Source organism: Haliotis rufescens, unplaced genomic scaffold (genome assembly GCF_023055435.1).
Source record: "Haliotis rufescens isolate VD_foot unplaced genomic scaffold, xgHalRufe1.0.p SCAF_17, whole genome shotgun sequence".
Lineage (NCBI taxonomy): Eukaryota > Metazoa > Mollusca > Gastropoda > Lepetellida > Haliotidae > Haliotis > Haliotis rufescens.
The window spans coordinates 17,054,591-17,074,493 of NW_025963857.1; the positions used below are offsets into that span (position 1 = coordinate 17,054,591).

Genomic DNA, 19,903 nt, shown 5'->3' on the forward strand with positions numbered 1-19,903 from the left:
GGATGTATTAGATAGTTTCATGTGCCTTTGTGCGCATGTACGATTTTGTGGGCTTTTATTCTTTCAAATGTTTATCATTTACAATTTCAGTCACATGACTTAATCATGGCGGATGCAACCCTAGCGCAAAGCAAAACATAAACATGATAGATTTGACATTTTATGTTTCTGATTAACGTCTACCAAGAGTGTACGAAATAGTTCGGTTTTTGAACAGCTAAACGATGTCTCTCCAAGCTTCCGATATTGCTGACGAATTAGTCGTTCCTCAAGACGAAGAAGAAGTTGGATTGTTGACGGGAAGAAAGGGGAAAGATGCACCCGCAGTTATCAAAGGTCCAGTTTTGTTCCAATTATAACAAGCATTAAATAAAAAATACGAATGTTTGTGTCGAAAATGTGGACAGGATTAATTTTGATGAAAATCGCCATCCCTCATGTCAAACATGCTTTACTATGCCATAGACAAACAATAAACGATAAATATACAAATCTCATAAAGTGACAGTGCCCAAGACAAACTGTTGGTTTGTTTAAGATATCAGTTATCATGTTTAGATCTAACATGTTATGTCTACATTGTGTTCATGTTTCATGTTTAATTTCTGCAGAAGCTGATTCCAAGCATGGTAAATTTTCCAAGCATTATAAAATTGTAATTGAAAAATCCCAACCGATAAGTCCATTTTTGTTTATATCCAAAGCACAAAGTCCTACACCATATACATATGTATGTATAGCCACAAAGTGTTCAACATAAGATTGATTTAAGATAAGGTGTCACCTCGTTCACTTTCTTATTACAACCGTGCCCATAAACACAAGAAATGGACTTATACACGTGCACATATTTTGATTTGTACACAAAAATGCAACCCCATACACAAATGAGCCTGTCTATCCACACACTAAAAATATTACTGATATTCCACATAAAGGGTGAATTGAATTGTAATGACACAAACATTTTGATTACTATAATACCGTATTCGACGCAATAAGCGCGCCGCTCTAATAAGCGCCCACAGCAATATTTGCTAATATATTGGCTAGTGAACAATCCCAATTAGCAATCTTTCCGATTGATCAATGTACACAAGACTTATTTATTCGCGTATGATACGCACTCGTGTGTTATATGCATTCTTAATTATGGGCAATTAAATTATGGAAAAATGTATCTGTCGCATATAAACATTTCAGTGTGTCAGCATAAACCACGAAATTTATCTTTCAACTCTCTTTTTTCCACCAAAATAATATTCTTATAACAGCCCCCTATTTCTAATTTTGAGAGCGCCCTGGGCGCTTATTACTTCGAATACGGTAACGCCCATTACAACATTTTAAAAGATATGCCAGTCAAAACAGACCATGCAAGTCAGTCAAAATCACCCAAATGTCTAGTTGTAATGGACTGTACATACATAGTGAAAATGGACCATAATTGGTATATTTAGCACTGAGAGAATAAGTTCAATATTTAACCTGACTGAACATCATTGATGACTTAGAGATAGCTTTGTACTGGATTAAGGTGAAGTCAGTTGTTTATTGCTGTTGTTCAAAACACCTCAACTTTAAGTGAAGCCTCTGCTGGAATGATCACTAACCGACGTGTCGCTTTTGAAATTTATGAGACTTGTATCAGTTGTCATGATTATATCAGTTTTGAAAATTCATAGTCAAAACATTTTTGTATGTGCACCGCGAAGAGGATGGTGAGCTGTATGAGTTATGTCAGTGTTGTAAAATCAGGACGACAGAATACCCTAAATAATTCCTAATAATTAATTACTCTGTTTGGGTGATCCCAAAAGCTGAACCCTTTCTGACAGACCTTGTCAATCAAATTCTACTAATTGCTCACCAACACTCATTGTAATGATTATTTATTTGCAAAGTGATTCAAGGATCAAGTTGATGGTTTGCGGTATTGTCATCACTAAACCAATGTGAGTAGTCATGAGTGGAAGACAAATATTGTTCATTAATAAACACATAGTTATCCCATATAAAAGAACTTCAAATACCAAAATGCTTTAGATATAGATGTATACAAAATACCCATTATTAATAATCATGTTCTGTGTACCCATGTATTTGATTGTTATTGTGAATGGGGAGGCCAGTTTGTGTACATGTTATCCAGATTTGTGTGCTGGTCAGAGAAAAAGTTTATGAACGGGTCAGTCAGGTCTTCTTTTACAAGTCTTTGTGTGTACGAGTTGACACATGTGAAAATATCGGTTATTTTTTACCCATTAGCTTCATCACAAAATGCCTTAAACTGTATAGTAAATATGTCTCCAAAAGCTATTAATACTACAATATTCATATGCAAATACCCTGCACAGCAATATACAGTAGTCTGTATTGTGACAACACCATGATGAAATTGTTGACCTGATAGCACACTTACTGTGATAAGAGGACTTTAACCCTGAGTGTAAATGAAGAGGCCAAATTGGCTTGGCACTGACACAGTAACTGTGATCATAAACTTCATTGATAAATGAAAAATAAAAATAATAATGATAATAATAATGATATGATATGATAATGATAATGATGATGATGATAATAATGTGTTCAGAGACTGATTAATCTTCAAACTCTGTACACAAAAAGCACCTTGTTAAGACCAGGGTAGCTTAATTGAAGATGTCTTGATGCATAGCTGGACATCATGGTCAAAATGAAAAGTCATACCTCAAATTTTGCTTCCCTTTCAAACTGTTGTACATCTTAAATAAGGGAATGAAAATAAGAACATTTGTTTTAAATTTTTATTTTAAGAAATTATTTTTTTAGAAAGACTGTGGAGTCCATCTTCAGCATACTTGAATGCCAGTACATTTTAAATCTTCAAATGAACCAAGAGGAGTTTTACCAGGTGTCACTTTGACTCAGCATTTGCGTGTATCTGACGCTATGTTCATCCGAAATAATCCTACTGTATTCATATATGGCATATTTGATGCAAAATATTTCTGTCAGTTCAGTTTCCCACAAATACATCCATGTGACTGTAACGGAATTTTAAAATATTTTTTTAAAGTTGCATACTGTATTTCAATCAGCAGAATGTTTACAAATGTTATTGTTTTGTTACATAGTAGGTTGAAAAAAAAGTTCATGCATGACTCTAAATTGTTATCACAACTCTTAAGATAATCACAATGTAGAGATAATTTATGAATAACCACGTTTGCTTGTCAATGGTATAAGGATCTATACCAAAACGTCGCCTTTCCAGTAAATTAAGAAGTCGTTATCCATACATTATGTCTACTTTGTGATCCGTCAACTTCTAAATAATGCCTATCAAACCATTCTTTAGATAATATACAGTGAGACTGAGTGAGTCATGATGTCTCCCGGTTTTCATAGGCTAGGTGCAACTCTCTTTTTTTAGTTTATATGGTCAAGTGGATAGAGTGGATAGACTGGCCGATATTCAGCCCCATGTCTCTCTCTCACACACACACACACACACACACACACACACACACACACACACACACACACACACACACACACACACACACACACACACACACACACACACACACACACACACTGACACACTGACACACACACACACACTGAAACACCCATGCTCCCAACCAACTGACACCCACAACCCCCACCATCCCCCTGACACACACACACACTCACCGACACACACACTGATACACCCACAGACATGCTCCCACCAACTGACACACACACACACACACACTGATACACCCACAGACATGCTCCCACCCACTGACACACACACACACACACACACACACACACACACACACACTGACACACACACACTGAAACACCCATGCTCCCAACCAACTGACACACACACACTGACACACCCACAACCCCCACCATCCCCCTGACACACACACACTGACACACCCACAACCCCCACCATCCCCCTGACACACACACACACACACACACACACACACACACACACACACACACACACACACAACCCCCACCATCCCCCTGACACACACACACACACTCACCGACACACACACTGATACACCCACAGACATGCTCCCACCAACTCACACACACACACACACACACACTGACACACACACACTGAAACACCCATGCTCCCAACCAACTGACACACACACACTGACACACCCACAACCCCCACCATCCCCCTGACACACACACACACTCACCGACACACACACTGATACACCCACAGACATGCTCCCACCAACTGACACACACACACACACACTGATACACCCACAGACATGCTCCCACCCACTGACACACACACACACACACACACTGAAACACCCATGCTCCCAATCACTGACACACACACACACACACACACACACACACACCAACACCAACACCAACACACACACTGACACATACACACTGACACATACACACTGACACACACACAGAGCTATGATATATTGCGCTTGTTCAGTGAATACTTTGGGGATTCCTTTATATATTTTTTTTTTGGGTGGGTGGGTGGGATAATTTAACTCATGTCTAATATTAAACAAGTTACACACACACACACACACACACACACACACACACACACACACACACACACACACACACACACACACACACACACACACACTCTCACACACACACACTCTCACACACACACACCGATGCACATCCACACCCACCCACTGACACCCACACACATGCTTCCACCCACTGACACCCCCCCACACACACTGACAAACCCCACCCCCACCCCCAAAACACACACACACACACACTTTCACCGACACACACACATGCTTGTTTAGTGAACACTTTGGGGATTCCTTTATATTTTTTGGGGGGGTGGGTGGGGTGGGTGTTGTAATTTAACTCATGTCTTATATTAACAAAAGAAAGATTACCCCTTAATCATGTTAATGACCCAGAATGCCTAAAGCTATGCTGAGCAATTGCACAACCGTGCAGATCATGAGGATGTCATTTATCTTCATCCAAGCTTGAAAAAGAATTGAAATTGGCTTGCAGCTGCTACAGAGCTTATTTGAGTTGATGTATTGTTTAAACTATATTTATATATTTTTTGTGAAATAAGAATTGTACATTAAAATATACAATGGGTGGAATTTGATTTTCAAACAGGCTAGTCCTATACCTTGTTGATGTATCAGATAAGACGGTTTTGTAGGTGTATCACATGATCATTCTGTATTATCTTCCAGTAGTTATCCCTTTGTGTCTATATGTTCATTCACTTCATGGGGGCAGGTGAGGCTCAGTCGCCCTAAGGGGCCATAATCTGTTTTGCAGGGTTGTGTCCCTTTGACATACCAGGAACCAATAATGTGGGGTTCAGATCCCAGATTCGCCCCGATTATGTTTCTAGGTCTGTCAGCACCATACCCATGCATGTGTGTTTCTCCACTAACTGTTAAACCTCGAAGACCTGCATCCCGTTAGGCTTTCCCTCGTTATCAAACTGACATGTCATTATATATAACTGAAAAACTCCCACATCAAGCTGACAAGCCATGATATAACTGAAATACCCTCACATCAAGCTGACACACCATGATATAACTGAAATATTCCCACATCAAGATGACACGCCATGATATAACTGAAATACCCTCACATCAAGCTGACACGCCATGATATAACTGAAATACCCCCACATCAAGCTGACACACCGTGATATAACTGAAATATTCCCACATCAAGGTGACACGCCGTGATATAACAGAAATACCCCCACATCAAGCTGACACATCGTGATATAACTGAAATACTCCCACATTAAGGTGACACGCCATGATATAACTGGAACACTCCCCCAAATACTGATATTGTTTGATCAGTAGAGATGTATGAGTCATTATATAAGTATTTATTATACCTCCTTGTCCAAATGATGAGATCAGATTGGTCCATGTGATCTTGATGAAATACTGTGTATCCCTCCTTAGAGGAGAATACATTTCTCAGTGGGTGAATATATCGCTTCTTCCCCATCACTAGCAAGTCAGGCTGCACATGGATTTCTGAAAGGCAGAATAAATCCCTTATACCCCGCTTCAAAGCAAGAAGCTGCATGCTTTTCTTTTTCCTAGTCAGTGGAAGTCATGTGACCTAGCGCAAGCTAACCTCAGCTCAATCAAACAGCTGTTTTCTATCAATTTTGAAATTGTTTGAATTCTTTTATAATGTCCTATTAAAGCATGTTGGTAAGTGAGTGAGTGGTTTAGTTGGGTTTAACATCGCTTTTAACAGTATTCCAGTTATATCGCGGCGTGTCAGCTTAATGTGGGAGGAAAGCCCGAAGTGATGCAGGTCTCAGACGTTTACCACTTCGGCGAAACCAACGAGCACGGGTATGGTGCTGACAAACCTAGAAACATAATCAGGGCGAACCGGGATTAGAACCCACAACCATAGGTGCCCAAGGGACGCAACTCTGCACAGCGAATCGCGGCGCCTTAGACGACTGGGCCACCCATGCCCCCCATGTCGGGAAGGTAACTTTGTTATAGCAGCCTCCGGCTTGTGGTATAAAACCTAATGCAGGACGCACAAAACCCCATGTGCCCCGAGTGATCCTGCTACAACTTACACACTAGCCATTGTGATGATGACCTGTCCATTAAACAGTCACACGTACTGGTTATGTTTACGTTTGATGTAAATTTACAATTTTTGTCAGATATAACACATGTATTTTATGGTTACTAGCATCTCAAGTACACAAAATGTTGTAAAAATGATTTCTTTTTCTTTAGTTTTGACGATTGTATTTTAATTTTTTAATCGAAGGATTTACAGTGAAAGAAAACTTGCTTGTACATTTTAGCAAGACAAACTAAAAGGTTTAATAGAAATAATTCATTTAGCCCAGCCTTTTGTTATTGTTGTCTTCTTTTCTAGTACATAATACTCACATCTGTCACAACCGTCCTCATCTGCTGAGATGCTCCCCATGACAGATCCTCCCTTGAATTCCAGTGAAACCTCATTAGTCTGGACACCTGTTAATCCAGAAACTGAGCAACCTCAGCTTGTTGTTATAGGAGAAGAAATATGGATCCGGTTGTCAAGCTCAGTGCCTTGGTTGATTGCGTGTCATCGTACCCTGACGGCATGGATCATTGCACAAAATATAGATCACTGTTTTGTATGGTCCAGAATCTATTATTTACAGTCTGCTGTCACATAGGTGGAAACTGCGTAAATACAAAGGGACATTACTCCATATCTCGAATTTTTAATCCGGAATTTATTTAATCCTGACGATTTCAGTGGGTAAGCAGGTGTCCTGAATAATGATGTTTCACTGTACCCCCAATGCACATCCTCTTTTCCCCTATAACGTGTCTTACTGTAAACGGGGCGGTCGGGTAGCCTAGTGGTTAAAGCGTTTCGCTCGTCACGCCGAAGACCCGGGTTCGATTCCCGACATGAGTACAATGTGTGAAGCCCATTTCTGGTGACCCCCAGCCGTGATATCGCTGGAATAGTGCTAAAAGCGGCGTAAAACCATTCTCACTCACTCACTCTTACTGTAAACAGACCGCCTCCGTGGTCTAATGGTAGAGCGTCCGCCCGGAGAGGGGAAGGTCTAGGGTTCGATCCCCAGCCACGTCATACCAAAAGACGTTAAAAGATGGTACTTGTTGTTACCCTGTCTGGCGCTCGGCATTAAAGGGCTAAAACAAGGACTGGTCGGCTTGGAATCAGTATACTGTGTCTCTCAGTGTGCTAGCACTATAAATCGGCATGAGTACGGACTAGTACAAGCAGCCCCCCCCACACACACACACATACATGTGCATGCACGTTGCTTTATAAGTGCAATAATCTTGGACGCGACATTAAACCCAATTTCACCTCACCTCCTACTGTAAACTGTACGTGTTCAATACGACCAATGAAGCATGTGATGAGCTCGGCTGAGTACTGAACTGAACTGCACTCTTTTTGATATTCACTTTGGACATATTTAATTACTAATCATGCTAATCAACCAACCAAACATGTTATCTATGAATAAATAATATCAATTGCGAAAAACCTTTTAATTGGTCGAAAAAACCTTCTAATTAACATTTATGTTACAAAATGGACTGATGTAAAATATTACATGGATATATAAGCCCTGTAACAAATGTCCTTCTGGCCAGTTCTGAAGATTTCCACCTTCTGAACGTTGCAGATATCAATACATTCTTGAATGAATGGTACGTACTTCAAACTATTTTGTTTCAGTGGGTAAGAAGGTAAGGGCTGTTAGATCTGTCCATATGATGTGTTTACACTATGTTGGTTTTTTCTCAGGGTCCTCCTGGTTTTCCTCCGCATTCCTGGTGGTGAATGCAGCCTTGGGGGCGGGGCTGCTCAACTTCCCCCAGGCTTATGACCAGGCCGGGGGGGTGCTCATTGCCATTGTCATACAGACAGTAAGTAACGATGATTTCCTGAGGTGCTGATAGGTGATACTGACTAGCATTAATGTTGTACTATTGTAAGGGTAAGATCAGCCTAAATTTTAAAAACAGGAAATAAATTTTGCAATGTTCAACCAAATATCTGAATATGTATGATTTTAAAACCTGTTTACTGGGATGTTGAAGAAATAGTTTGTTGTGAAATAAAGTATAGTTTTGCCCTGAACTATTAGACCGCCTCCGTGGTCTAGTGGTAGAGTGTCCACCTTGAAAGCTGAAGGCCCGGGGTTTGATCCCTGGCCATTACATACCTAAAGTTGTTAAAAGGTGGTACTTGTTGTTACCCTGCCTGGTGCTCGGTAACAAGGAGATAAGACAAGGACCCGTCAGCTCGGAGTCAGTATACTGTGTCTGAGTGGGGTATTCATGTTAAAATGCAGCATGGTATCTCAGTGAGCTAGCATTATGAATCGGCACCAGTACAGGCAGCCCCCCCCCCCCCCCCCCCCCCCCAAAAAAAACAACCCTCCTCCTCCTCCCCCCCCCTCTCCTCCTTTTCTTAAAAGGTGGTACTTGTTGTTACCCTGCCTGGTGCAGAAAAAACAAACCCCCCCCCCCAGAAAAAAAACCTCCTCCTTTTCTTTCTCCCCCTCCCCCCCCCCCCCCCCCCCCCCCACACACACACACACACACACACACATATGCATGCACATCACTATATAATATTTGGTGACATCCATTGATATTCCTAGAACATGCCCAACTGATGCCACTTTCTTCTTTCTGTGATTTGTGGATTGTGGGTAATCATTTATCTGTGGGACAGGCTGAATGAATTTGTTGTGTAGAGTTGTCTCCCATAGCTGTGCCAGGATTTGATGATTGTGGTTTTCAAGCATCTTCTGATTGTGACCCTTGATCTGTCAACACCATATATGTTGTAGTTGCATGGTTATATAGTTGCCACATGCTCGCACACATGCACACCCATCGATATATGTGTGATAATCATGAACGTGAGATTAAACCCCATTTCATCTCACCTATTATTCTCATTGATGGATTAAACATACTGATAAACATGTTTCCCAATTTTCAGATAATGATGACATTTGTTGTGATGGCCATCTTCATTCTGGCATACATCTCGGACCTGAATCACAGCGCCACCTATCAGGATGTTGTGTTGTCGGTGTGTGGAAGGAAGGCACAAATAGCGTCCGCCTTCGCATTACTTATCTACTGTTTTGGGACATGCATCACTTTCCTGATCATCATAGGCGACCAGTGGGAGGAATGTAAGTACAAGGGGAGGTAACTTTGATGATCAGTTGAAGGAATGTTACAAGCTCCTCACAGCCCCCTTCATGGAGCTCTCCACTGTTGCTACCACCAATGCCATAGCCCCCCACGTTCTACATTCATGCATAAGGTACTAATCTAAGATGTTTCGCCTCAAGATCAACAGTGCCATCTATACTTTATCCTTTGGTTAAGTTTACTTTTTGTGTTACGCCATAACCAGCTGACGTCATGAAGCTGTTCAAATTACCTCCCCTCATAGTCTAACGTATTCCATTTCTCTCAGAGAAAATTGCACATCCACATCATTATCAGCTGTGTCCTTGCCACAGTAGTCACAAAGTTGTCTAAGGTGGGCGTTGATGCTCTGGGAATTATGGCCGTCGCTGGACACAGGCAAGAGCAATCCTTGAAAAGTTCCATGTACACATGTACACCTGTCGCTCAGCATAGGGCATTTAGAAACACCCTGTAAAACCAAAAAAAATGATCCCTGTTGCTCTTTCTCCGCCATGTTCATCCCACACCTCCCACCATCGATTGACACCAGTCTGTGTATCGTGTAGTGCAACCAACTTGGTAGGCATTCCGTTTCATGGCTTGCAGTAGCAGCTGTTTGCTAACATTAGTGATGGATACAAAGTTGTAGGCCTCGGACGAGTCCAAATGTACTACCCGGGTACCCATCCACCTATTACCCGACCCTACCCGGATACCTGATGTAGCTCTCAAGAGATAGGTACAAATTGTTCTATTGAGTGAGTGAGTGAGTGAGTGAGTGAGTGAGTGAGTGGATTAACGCCACTTTTAACAGTATTCCAGTTATATCGCGGCGTTTCAGCTTGATTTGGGAGGAAAGCGGAAAGACTAACGGAAAACCAACCGACTTCTCCCTTACATTCTTACTATATCAATAACACAATAGTTTTAATGAAACAGAAATTCAAATTGACAAACGAAGAAAGTAATTTAGCAGCTATAAGTGTATTCGGCGTCACGACAGTCGTCACTTGTTTGTAAACAAAACAGTCATTCGGTTGCGAGTTCAACTCCAAGCATGGTTGTGGCCACCTATTCACAGTGGGGAGTTTTGACTGGTGGCAGCGATAGTATAGAGAGCTCCGGGAACGTACTATCGCTGTGAGGAGCTTGAGGAATATAAGCATAAGGGGAGATCACTCTCATCATCAGTTCTTGTTTTGCATAAGTTTTATTTTTCAGTTTTCCTTTTCGTGGCCAAGAACGTATACTGTGATGAGCAGCCAATCTACATGAACAGAAGTTTCTGCGTTATCGTGACCTCGATCCTTCTCATCCTCCCCCTCTGTTTCCCCCGGAGGATCGACTTTCTCAAGTATGCCAGGTAAGCTTCAGGTGACAGTGAATGTGTCCCAGTCAGCACAAGGCATTGATAGTTCGATAGTCACCGCCTATTCATTATCAGAAAATCAATATTTATTAGTAGCTACATTATAAAAACAACAACACACCTGTCCCATAAACAGCATTGCTGCACCTGATCCCCAGCTAGTTGCTTCTGACTTTCGTTTCAAACATTCCTGAGATAAGAATTTTGTCCAAAATAGAACTGTGTGGTTCTTAAGATATTAAACAAATCAAACTGTTTGTGGCACACATGCATTGATAATTCTACAATTACATTGACAGCTGAATGATATTTGTTAATTTAGGTTTTATTTCTGAGAGTTTCAAAATCTCATTCAGTGTTTGAGATATAAACATAATGGGACATTTAATGTCTATTTGTTTTTCATGGAAAGCTGGAATTGTAGCAGAATTAATACAAATGTGTTTGATGGATTCTAGGGCCAATCTTCCCAAACATATGTAACATGTGATCATGGATTCACTGCAATAACTATACCTTTGTATAGAGCTAATATCCAGCAAACTACTTTTCAAAAGTGCTCTCTGAGTCTGAGTAATGTCACGACAGACAAATCGATCAAGACTCCACACTTCATAGGCATGCTCAACAAGATGTGTTTCCAGTTAAATTGTAAAGGTTGCAAGTTCTATCATATAGTATTAAACAGAGCAATAGTGGCCCCGTCATCTTAGATTTAGCAAGTTACATACCTTAGACGTTGGTAGGCGTTGGTTTCACTGAAGCGGTAAATGCCTATGACCTGTATCACTCCAGGCTTTTCTTACACATTAAGCTGACACGCCGGGATATGACTGAATACTGTTTAAAGCAGCGTTAAACCAAACTCACTCCCTGATTCACCATAAATATCATGATAAGGCTTATAAAAATAAAAGAATTAGTTCTCAGGCAATGACTTTTGAATATATAGTGCGGGCGTGCGGTGGTTTTGGTTTTTTTGTTCAAACTACAAATGTAAAATGTAACCAAATAAACAGCTGTGTACCATCAACCTGGGAAACAACCTACATAAATAAGCATACAAACTCCTTTTGCTGCTATGACCAATACACGAGATGCGCAGTAAAGCAGTGGACATGTAAAGGGAAGTAACTGTGTGCTATATTGGATCGCATTGTTTTTAAGTATAAGGATAACTTATTTGTTTGAAAATGGAAATAAAAATGAAATGTGCGGCGGACTTTATGCCTGAGAACCAAGACTACCATATTCGACGTAATAAGCGCCCCGTTCTAATAAGCGCCCATGGCTATATTTGCTAATATATTGGCTAGTGAACAATCCCAATTAGCACCCCTTCCGATCGATCAATGTACACAAGACATATTTATTCTTGTATAATATGTATGTTAGATGCACCCTTATTTATGGTAAATTAAATTCTCGAAAAATATATCTGTCGTATATAAACATTTCAGGCTGTCAGCATAAACCACGAAATGTAAGATCTTTCAACTCTGTTGTTTTCACCAAAATAATATTCTAATAAGAGCCCTCTATTTCTAATTTTGAGAAGGCCCTGGGCGCTTATTACATGGAATACGGTATTTTTTAGCTCTATAATTATATGTTTGAGGTACACAGTGTTACTGTCACTAACTACCAGTAACTGCTCTACTGGGATACCAGAGACTAACGATGGTTGAAACTGAGTACATGTTTTTTCTGTTTCAGTTTTGTTGGCGTAGTTGGGATTGTTTATGTTGTTGTCATGGTTACCGTGAAGTATTTTCTCCCTCACGATCCACCACAGCGTGTAAAGACAACGTAAGTGTTATTAATAGGTAAAGTGGGAACAGGGGATTGTGGGTTAATAGGGAACAGTTTAATTAATATACACAGGTGTTTCACCCATTGGTCATTATATATCAATTCTTGTATTACCGGTACATTTTAATCAGTGTGTGAATTGCCTGAGATTTTATGTTTATGTGCGAGATGAAGTTGCATAATTTCTCTTTGTTTCTTAATGTTTTTATCTGTTTTTCAGTTGATGTAATAATTCACTTGAATCAAAATCATTCAGATGTATTACTATGATGGCAAAGTGTGATTGGTTCGTGGACTTATAGATTTCAACTTCTTTATTCTTTGAAATCCATATGTCAACTTGGTCTTCAACAGTCTAAAATGCCACTTAATGACATTATGATTTGTTTCATGCATCCTACGTCTAGTAAGCATGGAATCAGTGTAGCCCTATTGTGTAGACCAATACTTATGATGTTAGTCACTAGATTGTCTGGTCCAGACTCGATTATTTACGGACCGCTGTCATAGTGCTGGAATATTGCTGAGTGCGGCGTTAAACAACAAACAAGCCAACAAGTCATCCAATCACTAAAAAATCATGAACTAGAATTGTATAGTCTGGAAGTTAATTTAAGGTACAGCCTTAAAGTATTCAAATATTTTAACAACGAAACCTTTCGCATCAGCGGAAAGATGCTTGCGCTGAGACATCATGAAATCTAATGCTAACACCATATTCGTGCATGTGTGATTTCCGTGCAACCTTTCGAGTTGAGTTGATTGGTTCAACTGTGTCATATGGCCCTGTGACGCAGGGGTAGCATTATGCAGATGGCTGTTACAATGAATGCTCGTTCCACCCGTGACGAACACGTGGTTGTTGATGAAATATAGTGATAGCTAAATAGACAGATTTTTTATTCATCCACCGATTGTCTTTAAATGTAATATCCAGTTATGTATGACTGTTTAGTTATCTCATACCAACTTTGACTGGAGTAGGTCCAATAGTTTTTCAGATATTGTAGTAAATGTCGGTACCTTAAATTAACTTCCAGACTAACAAGCATTTCAAACAAGAGATTTTATGTGGGACTCTGTTACAGGCCCGATTCATGGATGGATGTGTTCCTTGTTGTGCCAACAATATGTTTTGCATACCAGGTACGTGAAGCCTCAACAATCAGCTGATTAGCGCTGGAAATGTTATCTCCTCGTAGATGTCACACATTATAGACTTACCTCCCTTTATCTAATATTTTGTGATTGTAATACACTTGAATTATGCCTCTGTTCACTCAGCAGTGAATGGGTACCCGGTAGGATGAGATGGTAATGTGGCTGTTAACCTTCTAGCACCTCACAGGCAGCTTGGGTTGTATACTCCCAAGGGAGCTGAGAATGAAATTTGAGCACACTGATCCATTGATTGGGGTAATAATGTGCCTTGAGCATGATATTCAGCATGGAAAAAGTGTCATACAAATGTATTATTGTTGTTGTTGTTGTTGTTGTTACTACATTGATCATGCTCTTCTCCATTTCTCATATCAACATTTGTGCAGTGACAGAAATTTAGGGGGTTCTGGGATTTTATAGGTTTTCTCTCATGGTATTTGAAGTTAAGGTCCTCCTAAATACTTCACTTTCACCATTAGGGTTATCTCAAAGACAATTGTGACTATGCTTGGGGTAAGAGACGACTAACGGGATCGAGTGGTCAGGCTCGCTGACTTGGTTGATGCATGTCATCGTATCCCAATTGCATGGATCGATGTCATGATGTCAATCACTGGACTGTCTGGTCCAGACTCGATTATTTACAGACCACCGTCATATAGCTGGAATATTGCTGAGTGTGGTATTAAATAACAAACAAACAAACGAACATCAAAGACCATTGACTTTCATGATATATTTCCAACTCTGTATGTAGTTCACTTGTCTTCTTCCTTGCAGTGCCATGTCAGTATAATCCCTATATACTCCTGCATGGAGAAGAGAAATGTGAAGGAGTTCACTAAGACCATCTCTGTGGCGATGTTTCTCTGCGTGATCAGTTACACAGTGACGGCGGCGCTAGGATATCTCCAGTTTGGTCAAAGTGTCACCAGCGACATATTGCTCTCTTTCAAGCCTGATATACCTGTGATTATTGCGGTCGTGTTTATAGCCATTAAGACCTACACAACATACCCAATTCTGCTGTTTTGTGGAAGGTTTGCATTATCACTTATCCTTGCCTGATATATAATAATCTATAAATGATAGTCCACATAGTCATGCAAGCATACCATTTTCATATATCCAATGTGATATTCCCTCTCAAAGTCTCCCCACTTTAGAAATTGTCTCCAGAAACCTATGCTGGTTGAAAGAGACGACTAAAAGGATTGGATGGTCAGACTCAGTGTCTTGGTGACTCGGTGACTAAGTGTCATCATTTGTTGCTTACAATATCAATCACTGGCTTGTCTCGTCCAGACTTGATTATTTACAGCCTGCTGTCATATAGCTGGAATAGTGCTGAGTGCAGCGTTAAACAAACAAACCCTCTCAAAGTCCCCCAAAGTCTTAAGCAATCTTGTCCATATATAGCAGTAACCTGACAATTACAGTATAGGCAGCCATGTAGACATACCTTTTCCTCATTTCAAATGTGAAATTCCCACTCAATGTCAAACATATCAAAGTGTCTTGAGCAACCATGTAAAAGAGAATTCTCATGAAAAGTGACGTAATACAAATATGGCATGGAACGAATCCTTAAGAAATGCTTCACTGAAGGAGGTTGAAGATCCGGGGTAGAATGGGTCTTCAGCAACCCATCCTTGCTGTAACAGGCGACAATGCTTGTCGTAAGAGGCGACTAATGGGATCAAGTGGTCAGGCTCGTTGACTTGGTTGATGCATGTCATCAATCCCAGTTGCGGCAATCGATGCTCATGATATCAAGTACTGGATTGTCTGGTCCGGACTCGATTATTTACAGGCCGCCTTCATATAGCTGGAATGTTGCCGAGTGCGGCGTTAACAATAAACAAACAAGCAAAACTGAAGGATGTGAGACTTATTAGACATTAATATATTGCTATGTACCTACAAGATCATAGGGGGCACGGGTGGCCCAGTCGTCTAAGGCGTCGCGATTCACTGTGCAGAGTTGCGTCCCTTGGGCACGCCAGAAACCTATGATTGTGGGTTCGAATCCCGGTTCGCCCCGATTATGACCTCTGAGACCTGCATCACTTCGGGCTTTCCTCCCACATTAAGCTGACACGCCGCGATATAACTGGAATACTGTTAAAAGCGACGTTAAACCCAACTCACTTACTCACTACAAGATCATGATTTCATGATCCATGATATGTGTGAGTGAGGCCAGAATAACAGGAGTTAAACCACAGACCATACTTTGTACCCATGAAAATATCAGAAAAACAAATGGAGTATGTAGGCCAACTGTGTTCTATCAGAATATCAAAAAGGTCTGATTTTATTGTGTTGCAGGGCAGCATTTGAATCTATCTGGATCAGTGCAAGAAGAATGGCTCCAGAAGATATTGCTCAAGGGGAGAGAATGAGACGCATCATTACGACTGTCATCTGGTTTGGGTTGACAGTAGTGCTTGCTGTGTTAATACCCAACATTGGAGTGGTTATACAGATGCTCGGAGCTCTAGCTGCGGTCTTCATCTTTATATTCCCAGGTAGTGATACACTATGTTGTTATACAATTTATACCCAACATTGGAGTGGTTATAGAGATGCTCGGAGCTCTAGCTGCAGTCTTCATCTTTATATTCCCAGGTAGTGATGCACTATGTTGTTATACAATTTATACCCAACATTGGAGTGGTTATACAGATGCTCGGAGCTCTAGCTGCAGTCTTCATCTTTATATTCCCAGGTAGTGATACACTATGTTGTAGGGCTAGGACGGGTAACTCGGGTACTCGCCTCAGTTGGGTACTCAGAAGGATCTGGGTACCCACAGGAATACCCAGACCTGTGGTTAGTCATGTGATATATTGTTTAATGACAAAAATTATCTAGAACTATATGGTTCCACTACAAGTCACCAAAGTTCACATTTCTTTCTGACTATGCACCCATTCCTTCTGACTTTTATATGTTTAAATAAAGATAGAACTTCAGTCAACTTCAGTGTATGCATGACCACATCATTTTATATGTGTATCCAAATACATTTTGTCCAGGGCTACGGTCAAACTATTCCCCAAAGGACATTTTGTACCTATCTCGTGAGACATTCAGCAGGTACCAGGGTAGGGTCGGGTAATATGGGTGTGGGTACCCGGGTAGTAAATTTGGCTCGTCCCAGGCCTGCTATGTTGTTATATGATTTATATCCAACAACGGAATGGTTATACAGATGCTCGGAGCTCTAGCTGCAGTCTTCATCAGTGTGTCAATATATTCCCTGGTAGGCCAGTAGTAATAGCAAAGTATTCCAGTTGTTTTAACTGGATACTTAAGGAGACATATCCTTATGTCACAGGGAATGTATGGAGACTTGCTTGACAATGGGATAAGGATCTGTACTGAAATGTCACAATTACAGCATATTTTAGAAGTTGTTGTCCATAAATTGTGACAACTTTGTATGGAGACTTATGCGAAACATATTAGGTACATACATAATTAATGCAATTTAAAAAGATGGTGTGTGGTCAAGCTAACCTGTAATGTTCATGAATGTTATGCTTCAAAGATGAGTCAACACTCATTGTCATTGATAGAGAACTTGTTAATTTTTTGGCTTAAATGTAATCATTTGAGCAGGCTCTGTGTGTTATGCTTGCATCAGTTCTAAGTTTAGCTTTGAGAATATTGATTCCAAACCCTGTCCATGGATCTAGATGATCAGATTACTATGTTTGGTTTCAGGAATGTGCCTGTTAAAGACTTCTCTCAACCGACTAGCAGACTCTACATCCATTGAAGATCAGCGAAAGTACAAGTTTTTTCTGTACTTTTCCTGCTTTTTTATAATCTTGGGAGCATTCATTTTTGGCCTGACCTTGACCCAGGCTATATTGAAGGATGCAACCCCTGGTGGCATAAAGCCTGACAAGTCAAAGTTCACGTGTTGACCTTCAGAGGTCACTGGCCTTCTTATTCAAGTTCCATCAGCAACGGAGCGATTTGCAGCCAATCAGCTGTCCTGATCAACTACTTAATCCCATCCGTCGTTGTGGCTGTTTGTGTCGAAGACTTTATACAGTGGCGTAAAATGTGTGAAGCCCATTTCAGGTGTCCACGATGTGATATTACTGGAATTTTGCTAAAAGCAGCGTAGAACCATACTCACTCACTCACTCACTTATACAGTGGCAATCATGTTGTCTTGTTGGACAAGTATTGTATTTACACAAGGAGAAATGCTTTGACCCATCAACCTGCCATTAGTGCTAATTTTTTACCAAAAATAAATGGCCCTCCCCAATTCACGCATGGGAGATTTGCCAAAATGGTCATGTGACAAAGTAAGATATTTTGTATAGTGTAGTTTGTGTTAAATGCAAGAAATGAACAAACTAGCTATGCAATAAATATTGGGTTGGGGGATGGGTTGATATTGATGGCAAATCATTTAAGGAACCGCACTTTGCTGTGTAGAGTTTCATCCCAAAGACGTGTCCGAAATCTATGATCATGGAATCAAATCCGATTTGCTCATTTTGTTACTAGGTTTGTCGGCACCATGTCTGCCGGAGGGTTTGACCAAAAGTCTGAGACCTGCATCTCTTCCGGCTTTCCTATCACATCAATATGAGACGTAAAGATGTAACCAAAATACTGTTGAAAAGGGTGTTAAACCAATCTCTCACTCACTCACTCACTCACTCACTCACTCGATGTTGAACACATGGAGTTCCCTGGTACAAGTAACACTTTCATCATTGATCTCAATGTCATGAACATAGATGTGGTCGAGATTACCATGGTAACGAATAACAAACACAATTCTTTCAGAGAAAAATGTGTAGGATTTTGTATTCACAATTTTGTAGAGATATTTATTCTTAATGCATTGCAAATGTTAGTAGGGTCATAGTATGTACTGCTGTAGCTTTAGGCCTAATGTAGCGGAATACCTTTCATGGAAAGTCTATGTACATGGGTATCATGTATTCAACAATATCGCTGTGCAGAGTTGCATCCCTTGGGCATGCCAGAAACCTAGATTGTGGGTTTCAATCCTTGCTCGCCCTTTGTTTCAAGGTTTGTCAGTACCATACTGTGCACTGTTAAGATGAAATGGCAAATAGTTTTAGCTGTTGTAAAGGTGTGGTGGGAGGACCACGGGTGGCCCAGTCGTCTCAGGTGCCGTGATTCGCTGTGCAGAGTTGCGTCCCTTGGGACTATAATTGTGGGTTCGAATCCACTGAAGTGGTAAAGGTCTGAGACCTGCATCACATTGGCTATCATATGTGTGGTCGAGATTACCATGGTAACGAATAACAAACACAATTCTTTCAGAGAAAAATGTATAGGATTTTGTATTCACAATTTTGTAGAGATATTTATTCTTAATGCATTGCAATTGTTAGTAGGGTCATAGTATGTATAGCTGTAGCTTTAAGCCTCATGTAGCAGAATACCTTTCATGGAAAGTGTATGCACATGGGTAACATGTTACAATAGCACTGTGCAGAGTTTCATCCCTTGGGCATGCCAGAAACCTAGATTGTGTGTTTGAATCCTTGCTCGCCCTATGTTTCTAGGTTTCTCAGTACCATACTGTGTATTACAGTAAACTCCAGGGACCTGCATCACTTCCGGCTTTTCCCCAGCATTAACCTGGCATGCGGTGATTTAACATTACTGTTGAAAGCAGGGCTAAACCCAACTCACACTCAATTAGGGGGCACGGGTGGCCCAGTCGTCTAAGGCGCCGCGATTCGCTGTGCAGAGTTGCGTCCCTTGGGCACGCCAGAAACCTATGATTGTTGGTTCGAATCCCGGT

The 19,903-nt window shown here is 40.7% G+C and overlaps 1 protein-coding gene across 1 annotated transcript; it reads left to right on the forward strand.

The window, feature by feature from the left end:
- The first annotated feature begins 69 nt into the window (after window positions 1–69).
- Window positions 70–19,630, forward strand: LOC124137958 (putative sodium-coupled neutral amino acid transporter 7). Its single transcript, XM_046504422.2, has 9 exons — window positions 70–336; window positions 8,335–8,456; window positions 9,544–9,742; window positions 10,968–11,109; window positions 12,832–12,924; window positions 14,016–14,073; window positions 14,869–15,128; window positions 16,420–16,619; window positions 17,821–19,630. Exons 1-9 carry the CDS (start codon window positions 225–227, stop codon window positions 18,024–18,026), a joined length of 1,392 nt encoding a protein of 463 aa, XP_046360378.2. The 5' UTR covers window positions 70–224; the 3' UTR covers window positions 18,027–19,630.
- Window positions 19,631–19,903: the final 273 nt, after the last annotated feature.